The sequence below is a fragment of the Grampus griseus genome (genome assembly GCF_964374135.1).
Source record: "Grampus griseus genome assembly, chromosome: 14".
NCBI lineage: Eukaryota > Metazoa > Chordata > Mammalia > Artiodactyla > Delphinidae > Grampus > Grampus griseus.
Window position 1 is genome coordinate 67746042 of NC_139008.1, and position 20831 is coordinate 67766872.

At 47.7% G+C, this 20831-nt stretch overlaps 1 protein-coding gene across 1 annotated transcript in view; it reads left to right on the forward strand.

The window, feature by feature from the left end:
• The first annotated feature begins 7832 nt into the window (after positions 1-7832).
• LBP (lipopolysaccharide binding protein) overlaps positions 7833-20831 on the forward strand; it is a 28955-nt gene continuing 15956 nt past the window's right edge. The window contains exons 1-6 of the mRNA XM_082670903.1: positions 7833-8054; positions 12010-12124; positions 13279-13407; positions 16160-16315; positions 16912-16975; positions 20706-20769. Of these exons, the coding sequence (XP_082527029.1) occupies positions 7931-8054; positions 12010-12124; positions 13279-13407; positions 16160-16315; positions 16912-16975; positions 20706-20769 (652 nt within the window). The 5' untranslated portion in view covers positions 7833-7930. The remainder of the gene's footprint in view (positions 8055-12009; positions 12125-13278; positions 13408-16159; positions 16316-16911; positions 16976-20705; positions 20770-20831) is intronic.

Here is a 20831-nt window from a genome sequence, read left to right on the forward strand (position 1 = left end):
GTGGTGTATGGATGACATGACCAGATTTCGTTTTAAAAATGTTTTTTTGTGTGTGACTTCTGAAAGCATTAGAGGGGCAAGAGTGGAAGAGGGTGGGCACAAATTAGGAGTCTGTTGTCCTTCAGAATTCATCCAGGCTGGTGCTAGTAAAAATGAAGAGAAACACTGCAGTGAGGAAAAGCAGATAAAAGACATTTTTTAATTTTAAAAGAAAAATGTACATGCTTCTGCTAACATCATTGATTCTCTGTTAAATGGAGGTAGCAACTCTGGGGCCACGAAGGGAGGGACATTGATCAAGCACAGTACACTAATGATTTCATTTAATCCTCACAGCACTTTCCATCCCCCAGGGTGAGATTTGTTCAGTCCTTGTAGATTGAGTCACTCCCTGGATTACACATCTGGTAAGTGGCTGAGCTGGGATTCCTGCCTTTTATGTCATCAGAGCCCATGCTCTTTCCGCTCCTCCCAGATGTCCAAATCTTGCCTGTTTGGGGCTTGGCATATTGAAGGCAGGACTACTGGTTTCAGTTGCCTAGGCGGTGCACTGTAAAAAGGTACCAGGCTGGGGCTTCCCTGGTGGCGCAGTGGTTGAGAGTCCGCCTGCCGTTGCAGGGGACACGGGTTCGTGCCCTGGTCCGGGAAGATCCCACATGCCACGGAGCGGCTGCGCCCGTGAGCCATGGCCGCTGAGCCTGCACGTCCTGGGCCTGTGCTCTGCAACGGGAGAGGCCACAACAGTGAGAGCCCCGCGTACCGCAAAAAAAAAAAAAAAAAAAAAAAGGCACCAGGCTGAGGGAACAAAACCCTTTCTCTAATTTGTCCTCCAAGAGGGTGCACTTTTTCTGTTGGCCAAAGACTAATGGAGGCACTGAATAGGAACAGAGAAAAGCAACTTGTTAGGCTGGAAGAGGGTGAATTGAGCACAGCATGGGATGAGGCTGGAAGGCCTTGAAGACTGTTAAGGACTCTGGATTTTGTTCCAAAAAATAAGGGAAACCATTGGAGAGTTTTGAGCAGGAGAAGGACACAATCTAATTCTCATTTTTTAAAGACCCCTCTGGCTGGGGTGGGAGCATAACAGATAAGTAAGGGGACATAACCCTGCCTTTTCCCACCCTCACTTCATCTCCCATCATTCTCTTTGGAGATGGTCGGCCCCTTCCCACGCCTACCCTCTACTTTCCAAAACATTCAGGCAGCCCGTGCCCCACTTTCTATAGAAAAAAGTACAATTATTTCTTGGATCTAAAGACCTGTGAGTGGGACTTCCCTGGTGGCTCAGTGGTTAAGAATCCACCTGCCAATATAGGGGACACGGGTTCAAGCCCAGGTCCGGGAAGATCCCACATGCCGCGGAGCGGCTGGGCCCGTGCGCCACAACTACTGCATCCCACGTGCCTCGAGCCTGTGTTCCACAACAAAGAGAAGCCACCGCAATGAAAAGCCTGCGCACCACAACAAAGAGTAGCCCCCACTCGCTGCAACTAGAGAAAACCCATGCACAGCAACGGAAAAAAAAAAAAAAGACTAGTGAGTGGAACACAGTGTGCCCTGGAGACCTCTTACTAGTGGCTGAGAAATAGGCAGTTGTTTGGAGGTCTGATGTGAGGGGCATCCCCCCAACACACTCCAAATTATCTGCCACGCTGCCTACAAAACCACTGTTAGAGCGGCTTCTCCCTTCAGGCTAAGCACTGCTCACTCCAAATGATGGCTAATGGGTACAGGGTTTCTTTGGGGGGGAGGTGCAAAAAATCTTCTAAAATTAGATTACGGTGAGAGTTGCACAACCCTGTGAATATATAGGGCTGGCCAAGAAGTTCGTTCGGCTCTTTCCGTTAAAAACCCTAGCGAATTTTTTGGCCAACCCTATACTAAAACCCATTGAACTGTACACTTGAAGTGGGTGGATGTTATGGTATGTGAAATATGTTGATAAAGGTGTTTAAAAAAAAAAGAATTGAGCTGTCCACTGTGGACTGCCTAAAAGCTCATCATCAGAGCAGTTTCACTTCTGGTTAAGCATTGCCCACTTGGGGCTCCTTTTGGCAGTGCTGACTTAAATATGAAGGAGGGGCACCCTACAGGGGGAGAGAAGAAGAGGTGTCAACCCAATCCCTCTTGGGCTGCACAACTTTGCGAATGGCACTTAACCTCTCTAATCCTCTATTTCCTCCTCTGAAAAGTAGAGGTAGAACCTGGCCCTCCCCTGTGGCGTGAGGGTGTTGTGAGGAATGAGTGGTACCATTGATGAGCTCATGCCATGGTGGTTAAAAGCAGAAGCTGTGGTCCCAGACACCGTGGATTCAAATCCCTGCTCTGCTGTTTACCAGCTGTGTGACCTTGAGCAATTAAGCCTCTGGCCTTCAATCTTCTCATCTGTAAAATTAGGATCATAATAATACCCATCTCAAAGCGTGGTTATGAGAATCAAATCAAAAACTCACTAATCCTCACTCTACTGTAAGGACTATATCTGGCTTGCCACAGTTCTCTTCCCAATGCCTGCCGTACAGGTGACACTCAATAAATATTTAGTTTTTAAATGATCTGGGATTTGAATCCAAAACCACTTTGTCATGATTTTCAAAGTATGATCCAGGGCTGCCTGCCAGGATGGGCCTGACCCCAAGAAACAGAACCACTGCCTGGCTAGAAATCTGGGTTCAGTGATGGATTCACCGTGTGGCTGGTCTTCCCCACCTCGGTCTCAGCCTCCCCTTCTGTAAAAGCAAGGGCCCTCTGGACTTCCAGGAAAGGAATCCAATAAAGTGAACTCTGGCAACTATTAAAGAATCTTTTCTTGCTGAGACATTTTCATTTTAACAGAAGCTCCTTAGGGTCCCGAAAGCTATTAAGACCTGTTGAAATGAGGCTATGGCTCCAATTTTAGATGCTGCCAATTGCAGAGGCGGAGAAGGGGTGGAGGGAGACATGGGAGGGTTTTCAAGTTCCTTAGAGTTTCCCCGGGGTGAGAGGCTGTGTGTCCTCATGGCCAGCCCTGCTTCAGCAGGTGACATCTCCTGGCATCCCAAGTAGGTGACACAATCTCAAACCACATTGGATCGGCACTGACAGTACTATGGTTTTTTTCTGTAAATCCACATGCCTCAGGGCTCATGCATGTGTGTGTGTGTGTGTGTGTGTGTGTGTGTGTGTGTGTTCATGCACACACATCACAGATCTGAAGGTGACTGGGTTGAGAGAGGGGGCAGCCATAGACATCAAACTCCAGAGTGCCTACAGAGCTCCAAAAAGGCAGGTCTTCACGACATCCTTCTCTTCAACTAGAGCCAATGTGCTCAGGAGTGCAGGCACCATCATAGAAAACTGTGCCGAAAATAAGAGTGAACAGAGGTAGAAAATCACTGAGCTTGGAGGGAACTTGAGGCCCACTTAGTCCATTGTTCTCAAAGTACAGTCCAGGATTGCCACCACCTGGAGCTTGTGAGACAAGCAGAGTCTCAGCTACCAAAGGAACGTGATGAATCAGAATTTGTATTTAACAAGATCCCTGGTGTATATATACATACCACAACTTCCTTATCCATTCATCCGTTGACGGACTCTTGGGTTGTTTCCATGTCTTGGCTACTGTGAATAATGCTGCAATAAACACTGGGGTGCGGATATCTCTTCAACATCCTGTTTTCATTTCCTTTGCATATATATCCAGAAGTGGAATTGCTGGATCATACAGCAGTTCTATTTTTAATCTTTTGAGGGACTTCCATACTCTTTCCCTAGTGGCTGTACCAATTTACATTCCCACCAACAGTCTACAAGCATTCCCTTATCTCCACATCTGGAATTTGTATATCTATACGCAATGGACTATTATTCAGCCATGAAAAAGGAGGGAATCCTGTCATTTGCAACGACATGGCCCTTGAGGGCATTATGCTAAGCAAAAAAAAAGATAAATATTGTATGATATCATTTATAGGTGGAGTCTAAAAGAGCTGAGCTCGTAAAAATGAGAGTAGAATGGTGATTACTGGGAGCCTGGGGCAGGGGGGAACTGGGGAGATGATATTTAAGGGTCCAAACTTGGAACTAGTAGATAAATAAGTCCTGTAGGTCTAATGCACAGCATCGTGATTACAGACAACAATACTGTATCATAAACTTCAAAGTTGCTAAGAAACTAGATCTTACTTATTCCCACCACAAAAAAGAAATGATAATTGTGTGCTGTGATAGAGGTGTCAGCTAACGCTACAGTGGTGATCATACTACAATATATAAATACATCAAGTCAACATGTTGTACAGCTTAAACTTACCTGTCAATTATATGTCAATGAAAATAAATTTTAAAATAAAATAAATAAATGAGATCCCTGGGATCCGAGGAACACTGTCCTAGTCCAACACCTTCATCTGCATTTGGAGGCAAAGTGAGGATCAGAGAGGGGCATGGTTTACCCTGTGTCACACAGCACATCAGGAGCAGAGCCTAGACAGGGACCCAGGCTTCCTTGCTGCCAGTGCGTCACGTGTTCTGGCTCTGTGTTTCGACACACCCTGCTTCCTTCTCTTGGACGCTCTCGGCTCTCTCCTCTGCAAAACCACGTGTGACCTACAAGACCCAAGAGGATCTCACCTCCCCATGGAAGCTGGCCCCCAGAGACATCCTTGGTGGCAGAGTGAGGGTTGCTCTGTACTTTTAGTTCTGTCTCACAGGCTACTGTTCCCGCACAAGACCTGTTCAGACTTTGGAAAAGAACTCAGAGCTCTCCACGAGAGGAAGGCATTTGCTACAAAAGGTCAATAACAGAAGAAATACTCAGTGTACCAACTGTGTCCATCAGGGTCTAGGCAGGAAATCAGAATCCAGCTCAGATGGTTCTCGGGATTCGAATGAAGGGGCTATTTACAGAGCTGGGGGACAGGCTTAAGGAAACCTGTGAAGGATGGGAGGCCCCCAGGAACTAGCCTCCCTAGGCTTGAAGCAGCAAAGAAAGCAGTAGGGGAGTCCCAGCCTTGGGGGGAGATGGGGAGGCTGGAGCCAAGGGTGAGAGGAGTGTCAAGAGTGATGCAACCGCGGCCAGACTTAAAATCCAAAGCAAGGAGGAAGCAGGGAGAAGGGCCTGACCCTGCTGTCTTCCTAACCTCCGACCTCCTGCCGTGCTGGCCTTTGTCTGAGCCCAGCTACAGATGAGAAAAGTGAGTCAGCGTGCCCAAGGTCACCCGGTGGGTGAGCCAGGATTCAAAGCCAGGCCACCTGGTCCCAGCATCCATGCCCTTAACCTTTCACTTTTCCCGTTTACGTTCATTCACTCAATTATCTACCATGTGCTGCTCAGTATTCCAGGCACTGTGGTTTCCAAATTCTGGGTTTTCCAAATTCTTTTCGAGACTTTTGTAATCAGAACACACTAAACACCGTTCCTGTTAAAAGGGAGAGCGTTTTCTCTGCTGTAGGACTTGATGGTGGGGGAGTGACAGCGGCTTTGGCTTTCGTGGAGGTGGATGGACAGACTGGTAGGAGAAAAGTCCAGGGGTTCTGACCAGTGTTGGATTCATGCTGCTCCCAGGGGCCTCTGCTGGGTCCTGGGTCACCAGCAGGGACCTTGACCTGGGGGTGGGCACCTGTGGCGGTGGAGGCCGGGCCTGGGCCCGTGGGGCACGCTGGCCAGCCGGGGAGTTCTAAGGTCCAAAGCTCACTGCTATGGGAACTCCCGGCCCTGCAAACAGCCCCCAGCCTGGACGTTCTCAGACCTCTGCCAGAGGAAGAGTGACATCTGTGTCCCCATGAGGTCCTCATTCTCTAGAATGTCCTCCCTCGTCTCCAAGCTGGAAGGGCCCATGGGAGTCACCTGCTCTGTCCCCCTCATTTTACAGAGGGAAACTTGGGCACAGAAGGAGACAAGGCTTGCCGAGGGCCCCATGGCCAGGCAGAAGCCAGATCCGAACCTTGGTTTCCCGGCTCCCAGCCCAGCGCCCCTCCCTACCTCCACAGTCAGAGTCCAGGGAGCAGATGCCCCCAGGCACATTGCTGCCAGGCTTTTGTCCTTGTTCTTTGCTGGCCTGGAATGGCTCTTCCAAAGGTCACATCGTCCTCATCCTTAGGGTCCCAGCTCAGCATGTCACCTCAGAGAAGCCTTCTCTGACCATCTCTTTGCAATGGCATTCCACTGATCCGGGTTCAAACCCCTGCTGGGTGACTATGGCTTAATCACTTCACCCCTCTGAGCCTCAGTTTTTTCAGCTCAAAACGAAACTTCAACACTCACCGTAATGGGCTGCTGCAGGGCCGAGAGGGGCTGTGTGGCATAACCAGCATGGTGGCCCGCACATCGTAGGCGCTCAATAAATGCTGCTTTCCTGCCAGTTCCCACCCGGAGCTGGAAGGATCACAGGATTCACAAGGCTCAGCCCTGCCCTCAGGAGCACTTAGGCCTCTTGCAGGGGGATTGGGGGGTGGGACACAGGAGCCCAGAACCTCAGCCTGATGGACAGAAACAAACGGACACAGAGGAGCAGAGAGGCCCCAGTGTGGGCTTCCCTGTGTTCAGCGTGGGAAGTTCTGATCCCAACCCCAAATCCAGTGCCTTTTATGACCCACTGGGAAGAAACCCTGTCCCTCCTGCCACAGTCAGTGTATTGAGGCAGTCCAAAGACCCACCCAATTTCAAGATGAAGACACAGAGACCCCACCTTTTGATGGAAAGAGTATCAAAGAATTTGTGGGCATATTTTTAAAGTACCACAATTACAGAAAAGCAGAGAGTGGTTTAATGCTATGATGGAGAAAGTACAAAGGTTTCTGGGATCTCAGAGGAGGACCTTCCTCTAATCCAGGGAAATATTGAGGTGATCGGGGAAGGCTTCCTGGAGGTGGGGGCAAAACAAAACTCACGAATATAGGGAGTTCTTGGGAGGCTAGAGATCCCTACAAATTAAGCACAATCCCTACTATAAATTTTGTTTCCCAAAATAAAATTTTATTTTCTCTACTTACTGCAAATACAATATATCCCAAGAAAATAAAAATTGAAATAACAGCAAACAAAAAGTTTTTCAAAACACTCATAATCCTGCCCATCCAACCAGAAACAATCCCTCGTAACTCCTTGCTAAGAATTTTCCAGATTGGCAAACGTGAGAATAGAACAAAGAAATGGAACCTCACCCTATGATGCCATTGGCAATGGGCCCCTCATAAGCATCTTTCTGAAGTATCAAGAAATACATTTATTTCTACAGTCTCACTTTAAATGTATGAGAGTTAGTATACCCAGTGCGCTTTTGTTGAACGCCTTAGGGTCCCACTCTGACCTTGCCGATGTCACACGGAGCAGCAAAGGGCATCCTACTGCTGTGACATATTTCCACACTGACTTAATTATGTACTTAGAGTCAAGTTCCAGCAGTAGAATTACTGGGTCACTGGGCATGCAGGTGTTTAAGGATTTGCCAAGTTGCCTTCCAGAAGATTTACCACTAGCAAGGCTTGAGAAGCCTGTTTTCCCATAGGGGATGGGAAGCAGGGGTGTGGGGCGGAGATTTCTTTTTCACATAAACAGGTGAGTATATAACTCAGCTGGCTTGGACTCCCAGCTCTGCCACCTGCCGGGGGTGTGAGCTTGAGCCGGTGACCTGGCCCCTCTGAGCCTCTATAAAACCGGGCCTTCCTGGAAATGAACGTGGGGTCTTTTTGTGGGAAGAGGGCACAAACAGTGTCACCTGGGCCCAGGCCAACCCATCCTCTCACCCGGGGCGGCGACAACAGGCTTTTAAGTATGACCCATGACCCCAACAGTGTTGCAAGCAGGTTCCAGTCACTAGGCCTCCCCTTCCTGATTCCAGGAACCCGCCCCACTCAGGAGCTGCCCCAGGGCTCAGGCCTCAGTTACTTAAGGGAGCTGGGCCCAGCCTGAGGCTGCGACAGACCTGGCCCAGCCCTCTGGGAGCCCAGGATGGGGACCTCGGCTGGGGCCCTGTCCTCCCTCCTGCTGGGAATACTGCTCACGTCCACCCCGGGGGCCCTGGGTGCCAACCCTGGCCTGGTCGCCAGGATCACCGACAAGGGCTTGGAGTATGGTAAGGAGCTCTGGTTGTTGGCTGGACTTGGCTGACCCGCTTGGCCCCAGGCGGCGCTGGGTACGGCAGGGGACACAGAGCGGACTCTCTCCCTTGGGGTGGTGCAGCCTTCCCGGCCAGGCAAACCTGGCTCGGGTTCTGGCCTCGTCACCCAACCCCTGGGCCACTTGGGCACGTTACTTGTCTTAGCTGGGTTCCCCACTAGCCAACAGAGATAAAGATTTGGGTGCGAGTAGTTGATTTGGGAGATTGATTCCGGGAAACACTGTAAGAGAGTAGTGATGTGAGATGAGAAAGGCAAGGTGGCCAGGAGAGGCGTATCGTTAAACCAGCTACCGCCTCAGTGATGGGAACAGTTCCGCTGGAAAATTTTTGCTCGAGTTTGAAAACATATGCCTTAAAACTAGACGTCAGGGACTTCCCTGGCAGTCCAGTGGTTAAGACTCTGCACTTCCAGTGCAGGGGGCACAGGTTTGATCCCTGGTCGGGGAACTAAGATCCCACATGCTGTGCAGCACAGCCAAAAAATAAACAAAAAACAAAAAAATATATATTAAAAAAAAAAACAAAACTAGGGACTTCCCTGGGGGAGCAGTGGTTAAGAATCCGCCTGCCAATGCAGGGACATGGGTTCGAGCCCTGGTCCAGGAAGATCCCACATGCTGCGGAGCAACTAAGCCTGTGTGCCACAACTACTGAGCCTGTGCTCCAGAGCCGGCGAGCCACAACTACTGAGCCCGTGTGCCACAACTACTGAAGCCCGCACGCCTAGAGCCCGTGCTCCGCAGCAAGAGAAGCCACCGCAGTGAGAAGCCCGCCTACTGAAACGAAGAGTAGCCCCCGATCGCGGCAACTAGAGAAAGCCCAAGTGCAGCAACGAAGACCCAACGCAGCCAATAAATAAATAAATTTTAAAAATTGATGTCAGATGGTGGTTACCACCCGGAAGGGGCACAGGGAGCCTGCAGGGGTGCTGGGAATGAATGCCCTGCATCTTACTCTGGGCGGTGGCTACATGGGTGCATAAACATGTAAAAATTACCTGGCAATACCTTTAAGATTAGTGCCCTTTAGGTTACACCTCTATGGATGTTATACCTCAGTTTTAAAGAATTGGAATATAGTTGATTTACAATATTGTGTTAGTTTCAGGGATACAGCAAACTGATTCAGGCTTTTTTTTTTTTTGGCAGATTATATTCCATTATAGGTTATTACAAGATACTGAATATAGGTCCCTGTGCTATACAGTAGATCCTTGTGTATCTATGTTATGTGCAGCAGTTTGTACCTGTTAATCCCATACTCCTAATTTGTCCCTCCCCCACACCTTTCATCACCATGCTGTTTTCTATGTCTGTTTGTTTCTGTTTTGTATATAGATTCATTTGTAGTATTTTTTTAAAAGATGCTAAAACAAGCCTCAGAAATAAACTGTCCAAGGGGCAAGGGATCTAGGGTGTTTATGTACCGCTCCCCTCAGCACTGGATGGAGGGCTGCTCCTCAAATTTATGGAGGCTCAATTGCCTTATCTGTTCACTGGGGTCATAACATTCCCTCAGGTAGAGCTGTTGGGAGCCCAGATTGGCTGGGGACAGAGAGAGGGAAATCAAGGAAGGGTTCTTGGAGGAGGTGAGGTAGAAAAGATACATTAACCAGGGACAAGAGATAGCATTTTGGCAGAGAGACCGGCTCATGCATTTGCTGGAGGGAGGACTGCAAAGTGGTATGAGGCGGAGTCGGGGAGACCCCTGGTCATCTGTGTATACACACCCTCCCTGAGGGCAGAATCCTGGGTCTCACATACCTCAGATAAACAGAAGGTCCTGCTGAATGCTGTTTATATTGAAACGCTAGATCAGGCAAAATTTGCCTTTTGCTCCTTTCCACTGTGTAAATGTAACCAGTCCTCCAGAGTTGGACATTTTGGTCCTTTCTATATATATATATATATATTTTTTTTTTTCAGTACGCAGGCCTCTCACTGTTGTGGCCTCTCCCGTTGTGGAGCACAGGCTCTGGACGCGCAGGCTCAGCGGCCATGGCTCACAGGCCCAGCCGCTCCGCGGCATGTGGGATCTTCCCGGACCGGGGCACGAACCGCTGCCCCACCAGGGAAGCCCCTTTCCATACTTTTAATGACACAAACGCTGCATTTACAGAGTACCTGATGTGTCAGGCACCAAGCAAGGGTGCTTTTTTAAATAAATTAAATTTAATTAATTAATTTATTTTTTAACATCTTTATTGGAGTATAGTTGCTTTACATTGCTGTGTTAATTTCTGCTGTATAACAAAGTGAATCAGCTATACATATACATATATCCCCACATCCCCTCTCTCTTGTGTCTCCCTCCCTCCCACCCTCCCTATCCCACCCCTCCAGGTGGACACAAAGCACGAGCTGATCTCCCTGCGCTATGCGGCTGCTTCCCACTAGCTAGCTATTTTACATTTGGTAGTGTATATATGTCACTGCTACTCTCGCACTTCGTCAGAGCTTCCCCTTCGCCCCCTGTGTCCTCAAGTCCGTCCTCTATGTCTGTGTCTTTATTCCTGCCCTGCAACTAGGTTCATCAGCACCATTTTTTTAGATTCCACATATGTGTGTTCTTTGTTTTTCTCTTTCTGACTTACTTCACTCTGTATGACAGACTCTAGGTCCATCCACCTCACTGCAAATAACTCAATTTCGTTTCTTTTTATGGCTGAGTAATATTTCAGAGTGTATACGTGCCACATCTTTATCCATTCATCTGTCAGTGGACACTTAGGTTGCTTCCATGTCCTGGGTATTGTAAATAGAGCTGCAATGAACATTGTGGTACATGACTCTTTTCAAATTATGGTTTTCTCAGGGTATATGCCCAGTAGTGGGATTGCTGGGTCATATGGTAGTTCTATTTTTAGTTTTTTAAGGAACCTCCATACTGTTCTCTATAGTGGCTGTATCAATTCACATTCCCACCAACAGTGCAGGAGTGTTCCCTTTTCTCCACACCCTCTCCAGCATTTATTGTGTGTAGATTTTTTTTTGATGATGGCCATTCTGACCAGTGTGAGGTGATACCTCATTGTAGTTTTGATTTGCATTTCTCTAATGATTAGTGATGTTGAGCATCCTTTCATGTGTTTGTTGGCAATCCCTATATCTGCTTTGGAGAACTGTCTGTTTAGGTCTTCTGCCCATTTTTGGACTGGTTGTTTGTTTTTTTGATATTGAGCTGCATGAGATGCTTGTATATTCCAGAGATTAATCCTTTGTCCATTGCTTCATTTGCAAATATTTTCTCCCATTCTGAGGGTTGTCTTTTCATCTTGTTTATGGTTTCCTTTGCTGTGCAGAAGCTTTTAAGTTTCATTAGGTCCCATTTGTTTATTTTTGTTTTTATTTCCATTTCTCTAGGAGGTGGGTCAAAAAGGATAAACAAGGGTGCTTTTTATCCTGTCAGCCCCTTTTTGCTTTGCAATGATCTCTTTTAACCCTCATGCCATCCCAATGAGGAAAGTATTATTATCATTGCTATTTGACCGACAGAGAACACCGAGGTTGAAAACTTGCTCAAGGTCACCCACCTAGAAAGGTGCCAACACCAGAATCCTAGCCCTAAAATCCTTACAGTCTATTCTACACAGGCTAGATGCCATGAAGGACAGGAAAGAGGGCCACCCTCCAAGCACACAGCACTCCTCCCTCTCAGAGCTGCTGACAAAGACATTGTGTCCTCATCCATAACATGGGCATGAACATAACTACCCCACCAGAAATGCAGTGATGCCCCTGTGTGTTTCTCTTGCTACTTGGTGCTCTAGAGGGGCTCAATAACCTGCAACTGCAATTAATGCTAATCAGGAAGTAGACCTCTTTCCCCAGGGCAGGTGGGAGCCACTGAAGTGTTTAGAGGGAGGGAGGCAGGCTGACTACGCTGACTCCCAGCTTTTTCCCATCCACAGTGGCCCAAGAGGAGCTGGTGGCTCTGCAGAGTAAACTGCATGATGTCACACTGCCCGACTTCAGCGGGGACGCCAAGATCAAATACCTCGGCAATGCGCACTATGAATTCCACAGGTGGGGCTCTGAGGTGACTGGGCAGGGGCCAGAGGGTCCAGAGAGGAAGGGAGGGAGAGCCCCAGGACTGGCTCGGGACGTCTCTGGGGCAGACGGTGGGATGGTTCCTCGCAGAATTCAGAGGGAAGTTTTGGGAGGAACTTGGGCCCCTTCATTCATTCATACAACAAATATTAATGAAGACCCGCTAGCTGTGTGACCTGAGCCTCAGCTTCCTTATCTGTAAAATGGGGATAATTTGCTGCCTCTTTGGAGTGATAATCCAGGCTCTGGCCTGGCCACTGGATGTAGCCTGGAAGAGAAGCTAGACCTTAAACATTGTTTTAAATAAACCTTAAATTTTAGATGTAGTAGCCCTCTTAGCCCTGAGGTTGGCACATCTGGAGGAGTCAGCTAAAGTTTCCTGGATGCAGTGGCATTTGAGCTGAGTCTTCAAAGGATATTTAGACCTGAGCAGCTGATGCTTTTTTAAAAAAGGGCATCAAACACTTTTTGAAGGATTGACAATGGAACGGGGGCAATTGAGCCCACAGCTCATCACGCACCTCTCTGCTCGCCACTGATGGTTCCATTCAGTCCTTTTTTTATTCAGTCCATCAGTAAACATCTATTGGGCACCTGTGTACCGGGCAAAGAAGATGGAACTTGACCATTCTCTTCCCACTGTTGGCTCCACAATCCACGTCATCTTGGTTTGCTTCTCTCAGCCCTTTTTTGTCTCTTCTTGAGGCTGCCTTCGGCCTCTTCTGAATCCGATTCCCCCACCTGGAGGTGTGGAGGAAAGTGATGATGGGGTGCATCTATGCACCCTGCTCAGGATCCCAGCCAGGGGCACATGAGCTCTGATCCTGACTGTGCAGCTTTGGGCAAATGCATCCCTTCTGAGAGGTTCTATGTCCCCCTCTGTAAAAAGGGAACCTGAACAGTGCTGAACCCACCTGTGAGACAAACTGACATAATGCATGTAAAGTACTTGGCATGGCCGCCTGGTCAGCGCAGGGCACACAGCAGGTACGTGTGGGGAGCCAGAAGCCTGTCTGATGCAGGCTCAGCTGGTCTAGTCCCCGTAGGATGGGGGCGAGAGCAAGACCCCTGCTGAGGCTGGACCTGCCTCTGCCTCCGGGCTGATGCCGCTTCTGTGGGTCTCTCTCCAGCCTGAACATCCACAGCTGTGAGCTGCTCGGCTCTGCTCTGAAGCCCCTCCCCAGCCACGGCCTGCATTTCTCCATCTCCGACTCCTTCATCAGAGTCAAGGGCAAGTGGAAGGTGCGCAAGCGGATACTGTAAGTTGACTCTGCTTCCAGGCCCTCGGAACCTTGGCTTTGGCTTTCATTCCACCCTTCCTGGGTCCAAGGTGTTCCTAGCTTCCCCCATAGCAGACCCCAAGGCAAGAATTCAAGTGCAAGTACTTTATCTGGGGAGCGACCTAAGGAAACATAGAGGGGGTGTGCAGAAGTGAGGTGGGGAAGAAGGAGGTCAGCTTGGCAGCTACCGGAGCTCAACCCTCCCAGGGACCCCTGGGGACAGTGTAGGCAGAGCACACCTCTGAGGTTCCCCAACCTCCTGTTTGCCATTGGTCAAGGGTAGCTCTCAGGGGCACGACCTCTCCAGCACTTTGAACTGTTCTCTGACCTCTGAGGTCCTTGGATGGAAGGTGGGTGAGTCTCCTTGGGCTGCCATAATGAAATGTCACAGACTAGGGGGTTCAACCAACAGAAATTTATTTTCTCACACTTCTGGAGGCTGCAAGTCCAAGATCAAGATGTGGGCAGGTTTAGTTTCTTCTGAGACTTCTTTCCTGGGCTTGCAGATGCCTGCTCTGTTGCCATGTCCGCACGTGGTCATCCCTCCATGAGCCAGCACCCCTGGTGCTTCTCTGTGTGTCCAAATCTCCTCTTCTTAGAATGACGTCTCTGGGGCAGACGGATTGGACTCTAGCCCACCCTAATGGTCTCATTTTAACTGAATCACTGTCTCAAATACAGTCCCATTCTGGTTACTGAGGTACCTTCAACATTTGAATCTGGGGGGACACAGTTCAGCCCATAACAGGAGGGCAACTATGGGTGACCTGGCCATATAGACACTGGAGACCTGCCCTGTCCTACACAGTAGCCTCTGGCCACATGTCCTTACTGAATACATGAAAAGTGGCTGGAACAAATGGGGATCTGTCGTAAGTGTGAAACACCATATTTGAAGATTCAGCACAAAAAAGAACATAAGAAATCTCATTAATAAGTTTTACATTGATCACATGTTGAAATGATAATCATATACTATTAAAATGATTCTCACCTTTTTCCTTTTTTTAATGTGGCTGCTAGAAAGTTTTAAATTACCCACGTAGTTCACATTATATTTCTGTTGCACAGCACTGCTTTAGAAAGATGCTCAGTATATCCGTCATCTACATTTGCATATTTATTCAATTTCCATGACAGGAATGAGGCCATACTCTTCAAGATCTCTTATATGAGCATACGAATATCTACCTCATTCTTTTTTTTAACTTTTTTTTAAGTTTTTTTTTTTTTGATGTGGGCCATTTTTAAAGTCTTTATTGAATTTGTTACAATACTGCTTCTCTTTTATGTTTTGGTTTTTTGGCCACGAGGCATGTGGGATCTTAGCTCCCTGACCAGGGATCAAACTAGCACCCCCTGCATTGGAACGGGAAGTCTTAACCACTGGACCACCAGGGAAGTCCCTGTAGTATTTTTATTCACGTGAAATTCACATAACATGACATTAACCATTTTAAAGTATACAATTCAGTGGCATCTAGGACATTCACATGTTGTGCAACCACCACCTCTACCTAGTCCCACAATATTTCCATCACCCCAAAAGATGCTCCACACCTATTAAGCACTAACTCCCCATTTCCCCCTCCCCCAGTCCTGGGCCACCACCAACCCACCTCTGTCTCTATGGATTTGCCAATCCAGGACATATAAATGAAATCGTATAGTATGTGACATTTTGTTTCTGACTTTTGTCGTGTAGCATAATATTTTTGAGGTTTATCCACACTACCGCATGCATCAGGGCTTTATTCTTTTGTATGGATGGGTAATATTTCACTGTATAACTAGACCACATTTGGCTTCATTCTTTTTAAAGGCTGCATAGCATAGATGCCCACAACTTATTGAACCTATCCCAACTAGTTGACATTTAAGGTTGTTTCCTCATTTCTTGCTATTACCCATGATGCTTCAGTGAGCTGCCCCACACATACATCTTGACTGGACGAGCCACAGAGTAAAGACTTAGAAGTAAAATAACTGGGCCAAAGGTTTGTGGTTAAAATCAGGATAGATCCCACCAGCTTGTGTTCTAGATGTGCTTTCCCAACCGGTGTTTTGTTTTCCCATATCTTCACAAGCACTGTGTATGAAAACTTCTAAACTTTTTATCAACCTGTTAGGTGAAAACTGGCATCATTGTTATTTTCACTTTTAATAACTTCTCATGTGCTTATTTGCAATTGAACTTCCTGTTCATATCTTTGATCCCTTGTTTTTCCTTTTGTCCTTTCCTTATTTCTTTGTATAGGCTTGTTCTTTGTGTATTAAGGAAATTAACTCATATATTAGCTCACATGTCATGGAAATTAGCTCTTTGCCTGGATCAAGAAGGAATTTTTTTTTTTTACTTTGCGTATGGAATTTTTTGTTGCTGTTCACTAAAGTTTTTTTTTTTTTTTTTTTTTCACTAAAGTTTTAATTTTCAGTGCTGGCAAGTTTATCCACCATTTCCTTTAGGGCTGCTGAGACTTAGATCTAACCTAGAAAGGCTTTTGCCCATCCCTGACCATAAGTAAATGAACCCAAGCTTTCTTCTTGATCTTTTATGGTCTTATTTGTAATAAATCTTTGCTTTGTAATAAATATTTGTAATAATTTTTGTAATTAAATTTTTACTGCAGCTTCACTTATTTGGGGGTAAGAATTGAGATTTATATTTTCCCCCCAAATGGTGGCCGACCCTAGTCTAGGAATCAATTACTACTTCTCTTATCTCCTCTAGGAAACTAGATGGCTCCTTTGATGTGACAGTCAAGGGCATCACCATTTCAGTCAATCTTCTCTTGGGCAGCGACCCCTCTGGGAGACCCAAGGTTGCTGTTTCTAGCTGCAGCAGCGACATCCGTGATGTGGACGTGCACGTGTCGGGAGATTTGGGGTAGGTCACCATCGGGACACTCACCAGCTTGACCCCTGGCTGCAGCCACAGGCCCATTTAGCCCAAGGCCTGGTCACCCATAAGCATGAGGGTCCAGGCGTAATGCATGGGTATATCACGTGCACTTGGAGGTAATTCTTTGGGGGACCTGCTGAAATTAACAGAAGCAGATTTAAGCTCGGAGTACTGGTGTGCCATTGCCACCAAAAGACAAACTTCACCACCAACAGGCAAGTGCAATTTGGCTACTGAAGAAACACGAAGGCTTTTGGCCAAAGGAGAGTTTGTGGAAAATATATAAACCCTTGAGCAAGTCTCTTCAAGTCTCAGTTTTGTTGATTAGAAAAACATGGGTTCTCCAGCCCCTCCCCCAAATCTACTGACTTTGGGGCACAGCAGGGGGCTGGGATGCCAGATGCACTGAATCAGTGAGTGTGCTGGGAACTGGGACTCTGCATATTCATCCCATCCAGGGTTCTGGGACACAGCAGGGGACCAGAATGGGGTGGGGAGGGCTCCCTCGGGGACTGGCCTGGCTCTCCCTCCTGCCCCACTGTCCCTGCGTTCAGTGGCACACACTGTGCTTCTCTCCCCAGGTGGCTGCTGAATCTCTTCCACCATCAGATCGAGTCCAAGTTCCGAAGAGTATTGGAGAGCAAGGTAAGAACGTCCAAGCGGCTGGCGCTGCCGGGCCACTCAAGGGGCTGGGCCCAAGTCCTTCATGGGCTCTGGCCTTGAACAGCCCTAGGGGCTGGCCCAGGCACACTTGGGCTCAAGGCCCAGAGAGGACAAATCAAGGTCATGAAGCTGGTGTGCGGCAAAGCTGGGGGCAAAATGTAGGCCTCTGGACTCCGAGTCTATCCAGTTAGACAGAAAAGGGTTAGATGCTTGGCCAAGGGGCCAAATGGGGCTGCTTGGCTTTGCTCACTGCCCGCCCCGGCCCTGCAGGCCACAAACGCAAAAAAGAAGATCAACACTTAGGTGGCTTCAGAGACCAAGCAGGAACCTTTGGGAGTGTGTGGACCAGGTGGGAGTTCTGGTTCCTACCTGGGCGATGAGCACCTGCTTTGTACGCGGAAGCAGCAACAGAGTGTCAGTTCTTCCCGTTAAAAAAATTATGTGAAATCTCCAAATTTTGGAATCTCTGGCTCAAAGAAAGAGGTTTCATGTTAACTTTCAGTTCTCGCACTCACTCACTTCACCCCAAAATCCCACTTCTGGGGTATCATATACCTGGAGCTATGTCTGTAGCAATGACTGTGCTTGGGAAGGAGAAAGTAACAGAGGAAAAAACAGGCGCACACACCGCTCTTGGTACAACATCTGGTTTGGCTTTGAGTGCCTCCTGGTGGTTGAAGAGAGAATAGCATGCAGACCCCACAGATTGGATGTAGCAAGCTGCCTTCTGTTCCCTGTCTTATCCTGGTGTCCTGGGGTCTAGGTGAGCTTGGGAAATATGCCAGCCTCCTTCTCAAGCACCCCATTGCCATGTTGCCATGCCTTTCTGAGTGGGACATAATATTCTTCAGTGGTTTGGATTTATACTCCCCTGTTGATGATGGAGATAATAATGATTAATAATAATAATATATAAAAATAGTACCATATTACAATTAATAATAATATAATAATTATCAGGGTAATAAGTTACCCTGATAATTATTATTTTGATAAATTAATATAATTAATGTTATACAGAATGTGTCACTCTATATAACTATTCTTATTTATAATAATAATGGTGGTTATTTGTTGAGCCTGTGGTTTGGCTAAGAGTAATGTACTAATCACTTCACATAGGCAATGCCGCTGGATCTTAACCACAGCCTCTGAAGGAGATACCGTTTCCCACGTTTGAGGGAGAAGGCTCTGAGTGTGGAGTAACTTGTTCAGTGGTCACCTTGTTGACAGGAGGCTAGGTCAGGATTTGAATTTCCTGGAGCTGGGAGCAGCTTGTACCAAAGGCCTTGTGGGGGCTGGTGTCTCAGGAAAGATGGAGATCTCTCTCCCCTGACCCCTGATCTTTTTTTCTTAAATTTATTTAGTTATTTATTTTGGCTGCGTTGGGTCTTTGTTGCTGTGCGTGGGCTTTCTCTAGTTGCGGTGAGCGGGAGCTACTCTTTGTTGTGGTGCGCGGGCTTCTCGTTGCAGTGGTTTCACTTGTTGCAGAGCACGGGCTCTAGGCGCACGGGCTTCAGTAGTTGTGGCACGTGGGCTCACTAGTTGTGGCTCGCGGGCTCTAGAGCGCAGGCTCAGAAGTTGTGGCACACGAGCTTAGTTGCTCAGCCGCATGTGGGATCTTCCCGGACCAGGGCTCAAACCCGTGTCCCCTGCATTGGCAGGCAGATTCTTAACCACTGTGCCACCAGGGAAGTCCTGACCCCTGATCTTTACAGGGCTTCAGAAATCTCCTTCTCCCGGGGCAACTAAGAGCCTGGTGCAGGACCGTTCAGCTTCCTCATTCAGGGAGGGATGTGGTATCTGACTAGCAGGGCTAAGAATAATGAGTCCTTGTTGAGTGCTTACTCTCTGGGCCATACACGCTCATCTTCTTATAATCACCCCACCCCCGCCAAACACCCTGGAAAGCACTGGGCCTTGTCACTGTATCCTGAGGTGAGGACCCCAAAGCAGAGAGAGATTCTGCAAAGGTCACACAGCCAGTGGAGACTTAGCAGGATTTGAACCCAGGTTTTCAGACTTCCCTACTACACCCTTAACCACTGCCCCAACCTGCCTCTCTGGGAGACCTTACTGCGTGTCTGGAGCCGAAGCGCCTGAAGGCCTCCCTTCCCCCATTGGGTGAGGTCGACAGAGTTTCTTGGCTCCTTTGAAACCAACCATGAAGGTTCCTCACCACCTCTTTCCTTTATTTCTGGCAGCTCCCCACTACCAAACTCTTCTCCCAGAAACTAGGTCAGCTGCAAAGGGAGGTAAAGATTTCACCCCTTGTCTGCCCAACCCCCAGCCTAGTCCTTCCCCACAACCCTGTGCCTGGTTTATGTCTGCTCACCCTTTAGCTTGCCCTTAAAATGCCACCTCTTCAAGGGAGCCGTCGGTGACTCCCTCACTAGGCCAGGGCCCCATCCATGCTCTTGGACCCCCCTGCCCACGTGCCCCTCCCTCCACTGTATCTGTGCATCCGTTTGCACCACAGGTGATAGCTGGTTAATCAAAAAAGCTGTTTAAAGTGAGGACTCACTCATACACACCTGAACAAAGAAAATATTTACATATGAATCCAATGTTTTAAGATACAGTAAATGTAAATGCAGTTGACCCAGGCCCAGAACTGTTCTTTGCAAACAGTCTCTTGATTGGCATTGCACTGTCCTTCTTTCATTCAACAGGCATCTGCTACAAATTCCAGCTCAGATTTCTTTAACCACAATGAGAATCTAAAGACATTTGCAAAGCAATCCCAATGCAGAATCCTTCTAGATTTTTATGATTGTCTTCCTTGTAAGCTTTTCTGGTCCACACCAATTTACCAGCATTTTCTTTAAGCAACTCACCTTTCCAAAACACTTACCATAGGTTTTTGGGAATTCCCTGGTGGTCCAGTGGTTAGAACTCCGCGCTTTCACTGCCGAGGGTGTAGATTTGATCCCTGGTCAGGGCACTAAGATTCCTCAAGCCCTGAGGCATGGCCAAAAAAAAAAAAAAAAAAAGGAGAAGAAGAAGGAAAGAAAACGTAGGTTTTCATAGACACGACTCTTGTCTCAGTCGTATTTCATGGGTTTACATAAGAAATAATTTGAGAGATTGCAATAACAAGGAAAGCAAACAGGTTAGAGAACACACATTTCCTTTTCTTGAGACGCACGCCGTTCAACTGGGGCAAAAAATTCTGAGTGCTTAGTGTGTGCGGTAGTCCGCTGGATGGGAGGGTTCAGTCTTCCATGGGCAGCAGGGGAAGTGGGGACTATTGATCAATCCAGCTAACCTGTTAAGTGATGACATTTAAGAAGTATCTGCATTAAGTATACACTTATTTGTGTGGCCATTGCTACTTATCGTCTAGTTCTGCTATTTCAACTCTAGACCCTGGGAGACCAGGGCATCCCAAAGGCAAAGGTCCTTCATGATGGAGTTTCAGGCAGTGCCTCTAGCCATGTCCCCTCATCCGCTGCGTAGGTGACTACCTAGCTCCGATTTCCAGTCCTGGGATGGACTTTGACAGGACCAGCTGGACCCTATTGGGGTCGACATGGGGGCCGACATGTTTTTGATCATTTCTACTTTCTCAGTACATCATAAGCACTTATACATTTTTGTAGAATCAATGACCAGTTAGCAAATAAGTGAAATAATGGAACTAAGGCAATTAGCACAGGGCCAGACCAAAGCCAGGGAACTCACTCAGGCTTTCTCTTCCCATATTTTTCAGATTTGCAAAATAATCCAGAACTCGGTGACCTCTGACCTACAGCCTTACCTCCAAACTCTGCCAGGTAGGACACCCCACCCATCCCTGGGATACTTGATTTTTACTAATTTTTATAAGTGCATACAT